Source organism: Belonocnema kinseyi, chromosome 8, assembly GCF_010883055.1.
Source record: "Belonocnema kinseyi isolate 2016_QV_RU_SX_M_011 chromosome 8, B_treatae_v1, whole genome shotgun sequence".
Classification (NCBI taxonomy): Eukaryota; Metazoa; Arthropoda; class Insecta; order Hymenoptera; family Cynipidae; genus Belonocnema; species Belonocnema kinseyi.
This window is the reverse complement of record NC_046664.1, coordinates 23,322,919-23,340,085: the sequence shown is the minus strand read 5'-3', so window position 1 is coordinate 23,340,085 and position 17,167 is coordinate 23,322,919. Positions and strand designations below refer to the sequence as shown.

General features: G+C 24.0%; 1 protein-coding gene across 4 annotated transcripts in view; it reads left to right on the top strand.

Moving 5' to 3' along the window:
• Positions 1-757: 757 nt before the first annotated feature.
• The window catches only part of LOC117179085 (inner centromere protein-like), a 35,144-nt gene continuing 18,734 nt past the window's right edge, over positions 758-17,167 (top strand). For 2 of the 4 annotated variants that reach the window (XM_033370734.1, XM_033370731.1), the window contains exons 1-2: positions 758-984; positions 16,196-16,972. In XM_033370734.1, coding sequence (XP_033226625.1) covers positions 16,230-16,972 — 743 coding nt within the window. In that variant the 5' untranslated portion in view covers positions 758-984; positions 16,196-16,229. Of the gene's footprint in view, positions 985-10,156; positions 10,176-16,195; positions 16,973-17,167 lie in introns of those variants that run through there. The other 2 variants (XM_033370732.1, XM_033370733.1) reach the window with 2 other exon arrangements.

Sequence of the window (17,167 nt, the reverse complement as noted above, 5' to 3'; positions counted from 1 at the left end):
AAAATTAATCATTTCAAGTAAGTGCTACAACGCTGACCAATTCCGTCAAGTATTTCATTATGTAATTCATTTAAATATTGGTTTTAGTTTTTCAAAATATAATTAAATAATCCAATCTATGATTTTTATACAACAGTTTTATCTTTCAGCTCATATATTTAGCTTATGGTATACATTTTTCAATAAATAAAAACTAATTCAGAAACACTTACGGCGAAAAATAATTTTTTTCCAAGTTATTAAAAAAATAAATCTTCGTCTCATGCTTTTTGTATTAGTGCTTCCCTTCAATATATAGACATCTTGCCAAATGACGTCACAACCTTAAAAAACAAACGCATGCGCAAAGGCAATTAGATTCAAATAATGACTGCAGTGTGCAGGAGGTTTCAAAAGTAGATTTTCGAATCTTGTTTCTTTTTTTTATAGATTTCTTGGTTATTTTGTTAGTAATGTATTTCAAAACATACAAATTTGAGAACGAAACAGCCAAAAGAGGCATAATCGATATAATTCATGAAAAGCGAATCTAACCTCAAAACGGTATTCCCTTAAGACTGACAGCAACCTAAAGTACTAATGATATAGTTAAGAATGTTTAAAAATTGTTTTAAAAAACTCTCAAATTATCAAACTACTTTTTGCAAAATGAATAAGTCAAAACGGAAATTCAAATTGCGCATGCGCATTCACAAACCGGAAGATAGATGTATAGTCATAAGTTGTCATAAATGTAATGACGCGATCGGCTGCGATCGGCGTGTTAAGAATTGGAGTATTCAAAATTTCCAATTTTCGATGAAAATCGCATAAAATACGAATTATCTGTGAGTGGAGAAATAAGAAATTAAATATATGCAATGGTGGTTTGCAAAAGGAAATGAAGAATGGCAGAACGGAGCAGATTTTGCGGATATTATATCTGGAAAAGAAAAGTAAGCACAGTGCCATCTTGAAATCAGCTGTCAAGCAGACGAAAATCAGGTGGGGTTATTATTTTATTGACAAATTCTTCCCTTTATTGATTATTCAATTACCAAAAATAGTCATTAGTTTCCGAGGAAATGTTTCTTTTTATCAAACTTATAGGCTAGGTTATATTGATTTTTAGTTATTCTAGTCCAGGCTGCACATTATTTCGTGTCGAATTTTTGTTTATCGGCGTTTGTTACGAAGTGTCAAATTTTGTAATTTTCATTATTATTATTGTACGTCAAAATATGGTCTTATAAAATTATCTTTAAAAATAACTTGTTCCCCTTGCATAAAAATGCTTTATTTTGCTAAAAACTCTTTTTTTTTTGTTCAGAATTAATTTACTTTACGGCAAAAACTGTATTTCTTCTGTTAAAAATGGAACTTTTTTGTTGAAAATTATTTTTTTTAACTGAATATTTAACTAATGGAGGTTTTATAAAAATTTGATCTTTTTTAGTTAAAAATTCTACTATTTGGTAGAAAATTCTAGTATTTGATTGAAAATTCGTCTTTTTTGTTGGAAATGATTATTCTTGACTGTAAAATAATTTTTTTTTCGTTAAAATTTTATTTCTATTGTGGAGAATTGAACTATTTCATTGAAAATTCGTTTTTTTTTTGGTTGTAAAAATGATTTTTTTAGACTAATAATTTAATTATTTCATTTTTTGTTTAAAATTGATGCTTTTCAATTGAAAATTAAATTATTTGTTTGAGATTTCATTTTCTTTTTGTAATATTCGTCTCTGGCAGAAAATTTTTCTTTGTTTAAGAATTTATCTTTTTAGAAAAAAATTACATTCTTTGGTGGAAAATGTAACTGTTTTGTTAAAAATACTTTTTTTTTTCTTTCGATAAAATTGTTTTAACTGAAAATGTAACTTGTATTTATTGTTCAAAATTGATCTTTATTTTCTTTTATTTTGTTTAAAATTCGTCTTTTTTTTTTGATGCTGAAAATTAATTTTTTGACTGAATATTTAAATATATCAGTTTTAGTAGTAATTTAATCTTTTCAGTAAAAAGTGCTAGAATTTTATTGAAATTGCGTTTTTTTTTGTATAAAATTATTCTGCAATTTCATTTTTTCTGTGTGCAAATTTTAATTCTTTGGTGGAAAATTGAACAATTTCATTTAAATTCATTTTTTTTGTAGAAAATTATTCTTCTTGGTTGCAATTTATTTTTTTTCCGTGAAAATTTCATTTCTTTTGTGGAAAATTTAACTATTTGATTGAAAATTCGTTTTTTTCGTAAAAATAATTTTTATAAATAATTCAATTTAATTTTTCTTTTCAACAATTTGAAAATAATTAATTTTGAAACACTCAGTTTCAAGGTCTGTTAAAAATGGAACTTTTTTGTAATAATTTGTTGTTTATTTTGCTAAAAATTAATTTCTTTAACTGAATATTTAACTATTTCAGTTTTCCTAAAAATTTGATCTTTTTCCATAAAAATTCTACTATTTGGTTGAAAATTCTAGCATTATATTGAAAATTCGTCTTCTTTGTTAAAAATTCTTAACTGTAAAATAGTTTTTTTTCGATAAAATTTTATTTTTTGAGTTTAGAATTGAAAAATTTGATTGAAAATTCGTTTCTTGTTTGTTTGGAAATATTATTTGTTTTAACTAATAATTTAATTTTTTGTTTGAAATTGATCTTTTTTAATTGAAAATTAAAATATTTGTTTGAGATTTAATTTTTTTTTAATATTCGTGTTCTTTGGTAGAAAATTTTTCCTCGTTGATTAAAAATTCATCTTTTTAGCTAAAATTATTGCATTCTTTGGTGGAAAATGTAACTTTTTTGTCAAAAATTTCATTTTTTTTGTTAAAATTAAATTTTTTGAAACAAAATAAAAGAAAACAAAGATCAATTTTTTGAAAATTGATCTTTGTTTTCTTTATTTTGTTTAAAATTCATTTTTTTCGGAAAAATTCATTTTTTTACTGAATATTTAACTATTTCAGGTTTGGCAACAATTTGATCTTTTTAGTAAAAAATTCTACTTTTTTGTTTTGAAAAAACTAGTAATTTATTGAAGATGCGTATTTTTTGTACAAAATTATTCTTCTTGGTTGCAATTTCATTTATTTATTTTTATGTAAAAAATTTAATTCTTTGGTGAAGAATTGAACGATTTGATTGAAAATTCATTTTTTTTTTTTGTTTTTCCTTTTTTCTGTAAAAATGATTTTTTTTTTTAAATGATTTAATTTTTTTTTTAACAATTTGAAAGTTAATCATTTTTAACCACTCAGTTTCAAGGACATAATTTAAGAATCCTTCTGTTTTTTATTGAAATTTAAAATAATTTTATTTTTTACTGGAGTATATTATTGAAAAATCGTCTTTTTTGTTGAAAATTATTCTTCTTGGTTGCAATTTCTTTTTTTCGTGAAAATTTTATTTTTTTGTAGAGAATTCAACTATTTGATTGAAAATTAGTTTTTGTTGTTGTAAAAATGATTATTTTAAACAATTACTATTTCATTTTTTGTTTGAAATTGATCTTTTTCAATATAATATTAAACTACTTGTTTGAGATTTCATTACATTTTTTTAAAATTCGTCTCCTTTGGTAAAAAAAATTGTCTCCTTTGGTTAAAAACTCATTTTTTTAACCGAAAAAGGAACTTTTATTTTTTTTGAAAATTGATCTTTGTCGGATAAAAATTCAAGTATTAGTTTGAAAAAACTCATGTATTTTGTTAAAAATTCGTCTTTTTTGTTAGTAAATTAATCTTCTTGGCCGAAATTCATCTTTTTGGTTAAATATTTAAATATTTTTTGAAAATTCGTTTTTTTTTCACATGTTTTTTTACAAATTTAGATTTTTGTTTAGAATTTACCACAAAAATTGGGTTAATAAAATGTGCCTCTTTTTCTGGAAAAATTTAAATATTAAGTGGAAAATTTATGTACATATCTTGTTGAAATTTTGTTTGTTTTTAGATAAAAATTCAACAGTTGGTTGAAAATACCATTATTTTATTGAAAAATTCGTCTTTATTTGTAGAAAATTATTCATCTTTGTTGAATGAATGGTGGAAAATTCAATTATTTGATTTAAAATTATTTATTTTTGTAATATATAATTTTTTTAACTCGAAATTTTCATTTCGAATTTTCATTTTCTTAACTGAAAATTTAACTGTTACATTTTTTGTTTAAAATTGTTTTTTTCGTTGAAAATGAAGCTATTTCAAACATCATAAAAAAATGGCAGCATTCTTAAATTAGAATCTTAAAACCAAGTCGTTAAAAAATATTATTTTGAAATTGTGCACGACGATTGTTAAAAAGTAATAATATTAATCTAAAGTGCAAAATTAATATACTTATTGAAATACTTTATTACAAATTCGTTTTTTGTAGCAAACATTTTTTTTAACTTGTAATTAAACTATTTAATTTTTGGGGAAAAATTGATCTTTTTGAGTTAAAAATTCAACTATTTGGTTAAAAATTCGCAATTTCTTTGTTGTTAGATTATTCTTCTTGGTTGAAAAATCATATTTTCAGTTAAAATTTCATTTCTTTGTTGGGAAATAGAGCTATTTTATTGAAAATTGGTTTTTGTTTTTGGTAAAAATTTATTTATTTATAGAATATTCGTCTTCTTTGGTAGAACATTATTTTTCTTTGTTGAAAATTCGTCATTTTGGATAAGATTTAATTTCATAGGTAGAATATATTAACAAATTTGTTAATTATTTGTTGATTTTATTGAAAAAAAAATTTGGTTTAAATTTATTTTTTTTTTAAATTGGCCTGGTTAGATTTTCAACGAAGAAAATTTATTTTTGAAACAGAAAAAAAATGAATTTTTGAACATATATTTCAATTTTTCATATAGAAATGAATTTAATATAATGTGAATTTTTGTCAAAATAATTCATATTTCTATCATAAAAATTAACTTTCAACTGAAAAGATCAATTTTTAACCAAGAAGAAGAATTTTCTACCAATTAAAACGAATTTCTAATTAAATAAATAAATTTCCAACTGAATAATTTATTTTTCAATTAAAAACGAACCATTTTATACCAAAAATGGAATAGTTCAATTTTTACTTAAAAAATAATTAGATTTTTGTTGGATAATTATTTTTTGTTGTTGAAAATGCAATGTTTTTGCATCAATACGTATTTTTTGGTAGAAAATTAATCTTGTTTGCTGAAAATTCATCTATTTTGTCCAATATATATATTTTTTTTTAAATTTCTTTTTTGTTATTAACATTTTTTTTAATTGAAAATTTATTTTTCAATAAACATTTTACTGCATCTTGTGTTATTTTTCCACAAATTTATTTTGCTTATTTTCAATTTTTTTACGATTTAAGCAAAAAATACGCATCCTAGCGTTGAAAATGTTATTGTAGCTTTTCTCATTTTGCCAAGAAGTTAATTTTTTATTTTTAAAATAAAAAATTTAAATCTCACTAAATAACTTCTTTTTATTCATTTTTTTCGTAATTTGTGTCGTTTTTCTAAAAACTTAATTTTTAAATTTTGTTTTTTAAAAATAAAGCAAAAACTACGCGTTTTATTAAAAGGGTATAAATAAACAAATTTGTAGATTCTTTTTAGGTTTAAAATTTTTTTATATTCATCTTTTTTTCGTACATTATGTCGTTTAAAAAATTTAATTTGTTAATTTTCCCAAACAAGACAAAACCTGCGCGTCCTATCAAAAAATGATTAATAACAAATCCGTAACTCTTTTATCGGTGAATAAATTTTTTTTTAATCTTTTTTCGTAGCTTTTGTCGTTTTTCCGTAAATGCTTATTTTTAACGTTATTTTTTTATCTATTTTTGATGAGCAACTTTTGCTTGTTTTTTTCATAGCTTGTGTCTTTTCTGAAATTTAATTTTTTTTAAATTTTCTATGTCGTTTTTTTACGAATAAAATAAAAACTACTCGTTATATAAAAAAGAAATGAATGAAATTTAAAATCTTTTATTTTAAAGTTTACATTTTTAATTTGAAGAATTTTTAAATGCTTTCTTAAAGACTTGAAAAAATAAAAATAAAAGCCTTTGATGTTGAAAATTTTGGATAAAAGACATTTTTATTTGATAAATATATAATTTTTTTTGTAATTTTTCTGTACTTTAAGTAATAAAAAGTGAACAAAACGATTTTAAACCGTTCGAAATTTAAGAATTTTCAGATTTTAACGTCAAAACTTTTAAATTTGAAAGTCTTAATCAATAAATAAATGTGAACGTGTGACTGAAAGTTTATAAACTATTTTTAACATAAAAATTACTTCATAATAATATATTCTTAATTTAAGGATTAAACAAAAATTTTTTATGAATTTTTTAACTTTGTTTTAATTTTAATGTTTAAACTTTGAATGTTACAATTTTAATTGTTGTAATTAAAAAAGAGATTAATTTGTGAGTGAAATTTTTAAATTTTCATTTATAATTTGCAAATGAACATTTGTAGAAAAAAATTCGAGTAATTTTAAGAGATATTTAGGGGTTTTAAAAAATTAAAAATTATCATGCAAATTTCAGAAAGTTTTCTTAAAATGTTCTAGAATCTTTTTTGAAAATTTTGTTTAAATCTTTGAAAAACTTTTTCAATATTCTCTTAAAATAATTTTAAAAAATGAAAAATTATTTTTCAATTTCATAGGAATCTTAAGAAAATGTTTTTATTCTTTTGAAGTCTTTCACAGTTCTTGAAAAACTTCTAATTTTTTTGTTTAAAATCTGCAAAAATCTACATTTTGTTTTAAATTAGGCTATCATTTCAAGTTTTAAATTAACTAAAAATCTTTTCAGAATTCGTACTTCAAAATTTTAAAGAAATGTTTTAAAATTTGCAAGCTTTTCAACGATTTCTTAAACTATTTAAAATTAAATAAAAAAATCATTTAAATTCTGATTTAAGAAGTGTTCAGTTGAAAAAAAATTAATTTTTAATGTTACAATACAAATTTTTAAATTAAAAAACTTTGAAACTGAAATTTTAAACGTTCAAAATTCACATGGAAAGATTTTCAGCTTTAGTGTTCGATTGTTCAACAACTTTCCGAGCACTAAGAATGGCATTGCATAGAATTTTTCAATCCTAAAAAATGTTGAAAATCCTCTAACTTTTTTATTTTTTATCAAAAATAGCTGACTTATGAAATCGACCTTCAGTTTCCGACACTAAAAGAGTGTACGAAAGGCCATTCTAATAGATTAATTCTTTAAAAGCAATCGTGCGCACAGACAGACCTACATACAGAGTCACAGACAGACACGTAGACACATTCGTAAAAACCTGTTTTTCTGGTTAAGAGGGTCTCGAAACTTGGGCATTTGACAAAAACGTGGGGGGTCAGATTTTACACAAATCTAATACCTTCTCTTCTGAGAATATGAAAAAGGTAAGTTTTAAATAAAAATTTGATTTTTGTTAAATTTTTCCTTTAGTTTCTTGACAATTCAACGATTACTTTGAAAATTCGTTTTTTTTTCGTAGAAAATTAATTTTCATAGTTAAAAATTTATCGCTTTCGTAAAATTAGATATTTCTTTAAAATTCGTTTGTTGTTGTTGTTTGCGGAAATTTTATTTGATTAAAACAAATTTTTTTACTTAAAATTCCTTATTTGCTTAAAAATTGATATTTTTGCAGACAAAAATTCCACTACATATTTTGTTCAAAATCTATGTAATTTTATGAAAATTATTTTCTTTTTTTTTAGTTGTAGATTCATATTTTTAGTTAAAATTTCATTTATTTGTTGGAAAATTAAAATATTTTGTGGAAAATTATTTTTTTTGTGAAATTTAACTATATATTTTGTTTTTGGTTTAAAATTGATCTTTATTAGATGAAAATTCATGTATTTCATTTAAAATTCTTTGTGTGTGTGTGTATGGGAAATTATCATCATTAGTTCAAAATTATTTTTTTAAGTTGAAAGTTGATTTATTTCGTGGAAAATGTAATTTTTTTAATTATTTTTTTTTTTTTGTAAAAATGATTTTTGTTTTGTAACTAAAAATCTAACTATTCAATTTTTGGTGAAAATTGATCTTTTCCAGATAAAAATTGAAATATTTTGTGGAAAATGCAATTAATTTATTGAAAATTAATTTTCTTCGCATTCACATTTTTGTTGAAAATTTATATATTTTATTAGAAATAGAACGATTGTGTGGAAAATGTGTTTTTCTTGTTGTTGAAATTTTTTTTTAACTAGAAATTTAACCATTCCATTTTTTATTAAAAATTTTTCTTTTTCAGATGTAAACTGAAATATTTGATTTAAAATTTTAAATAAAAATGGAACTGGTTAATTTTTTAGTTAAAAAAATATCTTTCAAAAACAAAAACGAATTTTTGATAAGATAGTTCAATTTTCTATCATAAAAGTTAACTTTCAACTAAAAAGATCAATTTTAAATTCAAAATTAAATAGTTCAATTTTTAGTTGAAAAAAATTAATTATGGAAATTCATAATTTTAGTTGAAAATTAATCTCTTCGGGTGAAAATTGATCATTCTTATTTGAAAATTGGTGTTTTTTGGTAGAAAATTCGACCGTTTTACAGAAAATTCGTCTTTTGGCTGGAAATTTCAACAGTTTCTTTTTTGCTGAAAAATTTATGATTTTAGTTGAAAATTTGACTATGTTGTTGATTTTTTTTTAAATTAAATTTTGTATTAGTAATTTTACATTAACATGTTTGGTTTAAAACTAATATTTTTTATTTGAAAATTTAACTGTTTGATTGCAAATTCATATAATTTGTGGAAAATTCTTATTTTTTTGTTGAAAATTCAACTTCCTAGTTGAAAATTCGTTCATTTTTTTGTTTGAAATTAGTTTTTTCAACTGAAAATGTAATTTTTCCGTTTCAGATTGAAAATTGATATTTTTTTTATTTTTTAAATTTGACTAATTTGTTGAATATTCGTGTTTTTTTTTCCCAAAATTTAAATTTCATATTTTTGTTTGAAATTCATCTCTTCAGGTAGAAAAGTCATCTTTTTTTGGTTCAAATCATTAAAAAAATTTTAAACTTTTCAATTTTAAACGCATAAAATTGTCTGGTTTCTTAAATTTTTTAAATTTTAAAACAAGGAAAAATTAAGAAAATAATTTGGCAAATTCAAGTCTTAAAAATGAAAAAGTGTTAGGACATTTCAAACTCAAATTGAAAAAAAAAACAATTTCGAGTTAAATATTTAAAATTGAAATGGTTGAATTTTGAAGAGCAGAATGAATATTTAGAATTTTTTAAGTTTTAAACGATTTTAATTTACCCTAAATTAAATTTCCTTTTAATAAAAATTTTAGACATTTTTCAATTCTTAATGATTAAAGGTTCATAATTGAAAAATCTTCCGTTTTAAGTGGTGAAAATGACGATGACTTTATTTTTTGATATTAGAGAAATGATGTCATCAATTTTAATGATAAATTATTATTTTTTATTTAATAAAATTGTTGTAATTAGAGAATCATTTGATTTTGAAACATTCGATTTAATTTACAATTTATAATCATCTAACTTGAATCGCTTCTAATTTAAAATTATTTATATTCCAAAGTTTTATATTTTAAATTATACAATTTGAAACGCTTTTAATTAGAAATAATAAAATCTAAATTACTTTGAATTCTAAATGATCCAGTTTCAAAATTCGAAAAAATTCGAAATATTACCCTTTTTCTTTTAGTTCGAAATTATTAATTACTAATTATTGTTGTAAACATTTTTAAAACTCTTAATATTTAAAAAGTGTTTTATTATGTATCTTTAAATCGTTTATATTCTCAATGTTAGGAAATTAAAATCTGAGTACGTGATAAGGTATAAGACATTCTTTTTTATTTTAGTGACAATATTCTGTATAAATATTAGAAAATCGATTTTTTAAAAGTTATAAATTTTATGCAGTTAATTTTGTTAAAATAAAAAATAGAATGAATGTAGAATGAGATTTAAAAAATGATCCTAATTTTAAATTAATTAGGATAATAAATCAATTTTAATGATTTGAATAATCATGAGGCTAGTAACTTCAAATAATGATTGTCAGAAAGCCATACGCTTCGATATTTTAGGGTTTCATCTATGAAACCCTAAAAATGAATTACAGCGAGCACAGTCTCTTTCTTCCCATAATACATGGCACATCAAACGGAAAAAGTGTCTTCAACAGTAAGCAAATAAATATTAAATCGTTCCATTAATATTGTATTAAATAAATATTAAATAATAATAATAAATAATAAATAGTGTAATTCTAGAGTTAAAAATATTCAGAAACAGATCAAATGTCGTAAAAACAGGAGAAATAATGAGATTTTTTTTACGAAAATAGGGGAATAAATTCTTTTAAAGATATTATTGTGGCTGCAAGATTAAATTCGATTTAAAACGCTATAAATTCATAATTTTTCAAGCATAAATATTAAATTTTTAACAGAATAGATCAGTTTTTAACTAATTAGTTTAATTTTCATTTAAATTCCGTCAAAAGAGATGAATTTTCAAGCCAAAAATACGAAATTTTAACAAAAGAGTGAAATTTTCAATAAAGATTTTTTGTCCAATTGTCGCCAAAAAAGTTATTTTTTAACCATATGGTTTATTTTTCAATAAAAATGGTAAAACCTGGAACGAAGGAATATGAATTCTTATCGAAAAATGTAAATTTTCCACCAAAGAGTTAAATTTTCTACTAAAATCTCTCTTGAAAAAAATTGCAAATAAAAATTCAACTTTTCTATTAAAGAATTAAACAATTTTTCTAAAAATTGGATTTTTGTTGTCTGAGAATTAGAATTTGAACGGAAAATTCAACCGTTCTATTTTTTTGAAAATTCCTGTAATTTGTGGAAAATCCGTCTTTTTTCGTAGACGATTAATTTTGTTTGTAGAAAATTCATCTTTTTGGTAGGTATAAAATTAAAAATCCCCGTTCATTTTACCGTTCCATTTTGGGTTGAAAATTGACCCTTTTTAGTTCAAAATTTAATAATTTTCTTGTAAATTTGTCTTTTTAAGTTGAAAATTCACGTATTTTGTTTTTAAAAAATCGAGTTTTTTTAGTATTTTAGTTAAAAACTCATATTTTAGATTATAAATAAATGTATTTGTTTGAAATATAAATTCTTTTGTTTAACATTATTTTTTTAATTCAAGATTCATCATTTTAATTAAAAATACATTTCTTTGGATGAAAAGGAATTTTTTACAGAAAATTCAACTATTTTTTTTTGAAAATTTGTTTCTTCTTTGGTTGAAAATAATTTTTGTCTTAAACTGAAAATAAAAATACTATTCTAGTTTAATATTCCATAATTTTAGTTAAAAAATGATATTTTGGTTGTACATTGATTTTTGAACTAAAAATTTAATTGTTCAATTTTTGGTTGAAAAATGTTCTTTTTTAGTTAAAAAAATTCGTATTTTTCGGTTGACCATTGATTTTCTTAACTTAAAAAACTTAAATAATTAAAAATTAAAAGCGTTTAAAGTTGCAAATTTTGTATAAAAACCTTTTTTAGTTTATCTAATGTTAATATAAATAAATAATTTTTAAAAGGGAACAATAATTGATTTGTCAAAACCATTCTAAGTCCGTTTCAACTTTAAAATACATTTATAATAATATATTCGTATTTAAAGACTTTTATTAGATTTATAATATTGTTTCAGTCTAAAATATTCAAATTTTAACCAATTCAATTTTAAATTTTTTAATTGAGAAAAAGAATAATTATTGATATTTAGTTATATTTGACTGTTCATTTATTTTTAAAAAATTAATTGGTAATTGAAATTTTGCAATTTTTGTGTTTAAATAGGAATTGAAAACTTATTATTTGTAAAAAAAATAATGCAATGTTTAAACTTCTTAAGATGAAAATAATTTCAGTTCTAACTTTACAAGTCTTCAGTTAAAAAAAAATTCAATTTTTAACGTTTCTAGCTTAAAAATCGTTTACAATGATATAATTTTGAAAATGTTAAAGTTCATCGATTCCTTAATTTAGAAAATTAAAAATGATAACCTGGATTTATATTTTTAGAATTGAATCTGAATCTTTGAACTCATTAATTTTTAAAAGTTAGAAATTCTAAATTTTGCAGTTTATTCGAATTTCATTTAAAATTTTCGAGTTGAAAAGTGTTTTACCTTCCATTTTTTAAATTAAAATTATTGAGCAATTGAATAAACATTTTTTAATTCAGGTAGTTGTTGTGCCAAAAGATATCTGAAAAAATAGTTTTTCTATGATTTTAAGAATCAAAGTATTGTAACTGATGTTATTCCAAAAAAAAAAACATTTTTTATAAAAAATGTTAAAATTCACCAAAAAAATACATTAATTTTAACCATTTTTTTTGCAACTGACTGCTTATTTTTTCCGGGAAAACATTCTCTACAACTCTACTCTTTCCAATTTTGTAAGTAAATTTATCTATGGCTTTTATGGCTTCTTCTCTGGCTCTAAATAGTACAATTTTGTCAAAAAAATTTCTTAAGAAAATAATTATATTTTAAGATTATTTATTTATTTTTAAAATTGGAATCAGTAGAGGTGTAGAAAATGTTTTTCCGAAAAAATAAGCCATAAGTTAACCTTTTAATAAATCAGCCTTAATTCATGTATTTTAAATTTCTGGAAAAATTGACTGAAATTTTGATTGTACAAAAAATAATAAAAAATTAAAATTTCCACTTTTTGGTCAAAATACACAGGATTCGATAAAAGATTTTTAATCTAAAGAATTTTTAAATGCTTTCTTAAAAACTAGAACAAACAAAAAATAAAATCCTTTGATGTTGAAAATTTGGGATAAAAAACATTTTTATTTTATAAATAAATCAATTTTTTTTATTTATCTGTACATTAAGTAATAAAAAGTGAACAAAAACAGTTTTAAATCAGTTTAAAATTTAAGAATTTTCAGATTTTAGCGTAAAAACTGAAACGGTTTCAATTTGAAAGTCTTATTTCAACTTGAAAATAATTTCATAATATATTCTTAATTAAAGGGTTTTTTAAAAATTTTTAATATTGTTTCAGTCGAAAATATTTAATTTTTAACCCATTCAATTTTTAATTTTTAATTTAAAAAATAATTATTGAATATTTAGCAATATTCGAATTTTTAATTAAGACAAGTAAATTTAAATCAAATATTTAGAAGTAAAGAATCTTTAACTTCAATTAACTTCAATTAATGTTGACAGATATTTAGAGTTCTGAAGAAATTTCTAAAATAATTTTAAATTTAAAAAAAATTTAAAACAACTTCTAGATTTCTCAAAATTTTGAAGCTTTCCAAGGATTTTTAAACTTTTCAAAAAGAAAACAATTGAATTTCTAATTCAAGAAGGGTTTATTTAAAAAATTTTCAGTTTTTCAATATTTAATGTTACTAGCTTAAAATTCCTTAAAATTATATAATTTTTAAATTTTTAAAGTTTATTGATTGCTTTTTAATTTAAAGCATTGAAAATGATAATGTGGATTTATATTTTTTTATATTGAAAAATGTTAGTACCTTTAATTTTATACGCGTAAATTATTGAGCATTTGAATGTAAATTTTTTAAATGAAACACTTTTAAATTTAGTGTTCCATTTTTTTAAATTTCATTGTCCGTGAAAAATGTTTGCGAACCGGAAAATACCCGGGAATTTATTTCGTCGATTAAAACGGCCATCCTGTGATCAATATTTAACTGAAATATTTGAATTTTCAATTAAAAAATGAATTTTCAAACAAGATTCATTTTCTACCAAAAAATGCGATTTTTGAAACAAAAGACATCAATTTTCAACATAATAATTGAATTTTTAACTAAAATGATGAATCTTTAATTAGAAATCATTAATAAAAAAAAAATAATAATTTTCAGCTGAAAAAAATTTTTTGCAGCAAAATAGGTCATTTTTCACCGAAGCTATGAATTTTTAAGCAAAAAGATGAATTTTAAACCAAGAAGATTAATTTTTCACAAAAAATACGATTTTACCCCAAAGTGGATTAATTTTTCAGAAACTTGTTCAATTTTAACTTTAGAAAAATCCGTTTTCAACCTGATAGTTAAATTCTGGACCAAACAAAGTCATTTTTTAACAAAAAAATGGAATAGTAAAATTTTCAGTTGAAAAAATTAATTTTCCACAAAAAATAATCTAACTAAGTGATAAATTTTCAAATAAAATGATGAATCTTTAACCGTAATACATGAGTTTTAAACCAAAAAGATTATTTTTTGATTTAAAAAGTCTAATTTCCAACCAAGTAGTTTTATTTTCAACGAAAAAGTTTAATTTTTAACTAAAATGATATATACTTAATTCGAATATTTGAATTTTCAAACAAAATGATGAATTTTTTACCAAAATACGACTTTTATACAAAATACATCAATTAAAAAAAAAAAGAGTTGAATTTTCAACTGAAAGAGATTAATTTTCTACCAAGCTGATGAATTTTTAACAAAACAGAATGAATTTTCCAATTATAATTGTAAAATTTTTTATTGTAATAGTTACATTTTCAACTAACATTATGAATCTTCAACTTGTATAGTTGATTTTTAAACCTAAAAGATGAATTATTAAATAAAACAATAACTTTTTAACTAGAATCATTGAATTTTACACAAAAAGCTGATCAATGCATTTGAATACAAAATTTTTTAATGAAAAATGTTTAAATTTCAATTTTAAAAGTTCAAAATTTAACAGTTCCACTTTAAGTGCTTTCATTATCAGCTCAGTTTTTATTACCTCAAGTGGAAAATTGTTTAGCTTTAGAGTTCGAATTTTAAAATTCTTTATAGACCGTGAAAAATGTTTGCAAACCGGAAAAGAACCGGGAATTTATTTCGTCGATTAAAACGGCCACCCTGCTTTAGACATAATATGGAACCATTCTAAAACGTAAAATTGTAGGTCTAAAAGTTATGGGTTTTAAAAAAAAATTATTTCGATTTTTTATTATCTTTGGGGTTGAAAACGAGGGTGTTCTGGAAGTGATAAGAGAATGAAACTTTTTTTATTACCCTTGGACCTCAAACGGAACCATTATAAAGCATAATATTTTAGGTCTGGAATTTGGAGAATTTTTTGGAATTTGTTTACATTTTTTATTATCTTAGGGGTTGAAAACGAGGGTCTTCGGAAAGGGGTGAGAGAATAAATTTTTTTTATCATCCTTAGACATCACATGGGCCCATTCTAAAGCATAAAATTGTATGTCTGGAAGTTTTGGGTTTAAAAAAAAATATTTCGATTTTTTATTATATGGGGGGGGGGGGCGTTTGAAAACGAGGGTGTTCCGGAAGAGATAGAGCAATGATACTTTTGTTTAGTATTTTTTGACATCAACTGGAACGATTCTGAAGAATAAAATCGTAGGTTTGGAAGTTGGGTCATTTTTTATGATGTTTTTATTTTTAGGGGTTGAAATAGGGTTGTTTCCGGGGTGGGTTCCGGAGGTGCTCGAGGGCTAAAACTTTTGCGGATACTTTTGCTCATTAAATAGGCCTATTTAAGGTCTCCAGTCCATGCAACAGAATGACCGGATATCGGAATGAGGCGTTGACCAATCAGAAACGTTTTGCGGGAATAGTGTCATTCTCGCGTCGAACTGAGCCGAACCGTAACCCGGAATGACCGGAACTTGTCAAAGGTGCTCTGTGATTGGCGTTACGGTCATTCCGGTTCATGTGTTTCACAACTTCGGAAATAAACGGAACGCCTTTTGGCGCGAACTTAAAAATTTCGAACACTTCGGCTGAGTTCGGCTCAGTTCGGCGCAAGAATGAGACTATTTCCGTGGAACGTATCTGATTGGTCAACGCCTCATTCCGGTCGTTCTGGTTCATGGACTGGAGACCTAAAACTTTCAAATTTTAAATTTGGATTTTTATACCAAAAAAGAGGATTTTTTCAACAAAATAGATTAATTTTTAAGCTTTAAAAAAATGTCGAGTAAATTCGTTTTTTCTAAACGTTGCAAACTTCAGCGAGGTCGAGATTCAACAGATGCGCACCATAGACGCGCTTTTTTAAATTTTTTATTGACCCTGTAAAATGTTTGCGAGCCGGGCAAAAATCGGGAATTGATTTCTTCGATTAAAACTCCCATCCTGTAAACCTCCAGCTCAATTATATGTTGTCCCAGATTGAAAATGAGCTGATCTTTCAGTAGAAACTCCGTCGAATGCATTGTTTGAAAGGAAATGGAAGTATCCCAGGCTGACCTAAGAATTGGCGACCGCAATCTCGACTTCTCAACAGTCTTTATCAAGAAGGAAGTGCAGATAAAAAATGAAATCCTAGAAGCATCCAGCCCCGACGTCGAGCACCTCGCAGCCGAGTCCGACAGTTATTGCTCCATCGAAATAAAAGAGCACCCCCTCCAGGAGGAGTGCGAGGAGGAGCATGAAAATGATAATGAGAATGAGAATGAAAACTGCACTCGTATTCTGCGAAACTTCAATTCTCTCGATCCAAATTTAAATGCGATCCAGCAGCACAACGACGGCTCGAACATAATCCTCGCGGATTCTCTCTACGTGAGTCCCCTCGATTCCGAGAGCATCAATGGCGAGATCCAGAAACGCGAGTCTTTCGGGAGCAGCGATGAGCAGCAAATCAACTACAACATTCCCACTGTCTCGATACCCAGTGAATTCCTCGAGAGCTTGAATCTCAACATTAAAAAAGAGACTGGCAGCTCGGACGAGGCCTACGCGACAGAATGGCTCTGCGACGTCGACGATCCGGGGCTCAAATTAAAAATCAGCAAGGGCATTAAAGTCGAGAGAGTGGAGATCCCGTCCGATATTGAGGCGACAATCACCCCGGTCAGACGCCGGAGTCCCAGAAGCGAGTCCTTCAAAGGCAACGAGAGCAAGATAACCGGGACGGAGAAACCAAAGAGGAGAGTCCGACGGAAGTCGGAGCCGAGGCAGGATTACAGGTAGTCTTTTTTAATCAATCATACATCTCGATATATTTAATACGAGGGTAGTTCAATAAGTCCTTAGAATGAAGTATAAAAACAATTTTTTTGGGGTAAATTTTTTTTTTATTTTTTAACATAATCTCCTTGGAGCTCTATACACTTGGTCAATCGCTTTTCAAGTTTTTTTAATCCTTCAGAAAAGTGCGTTTT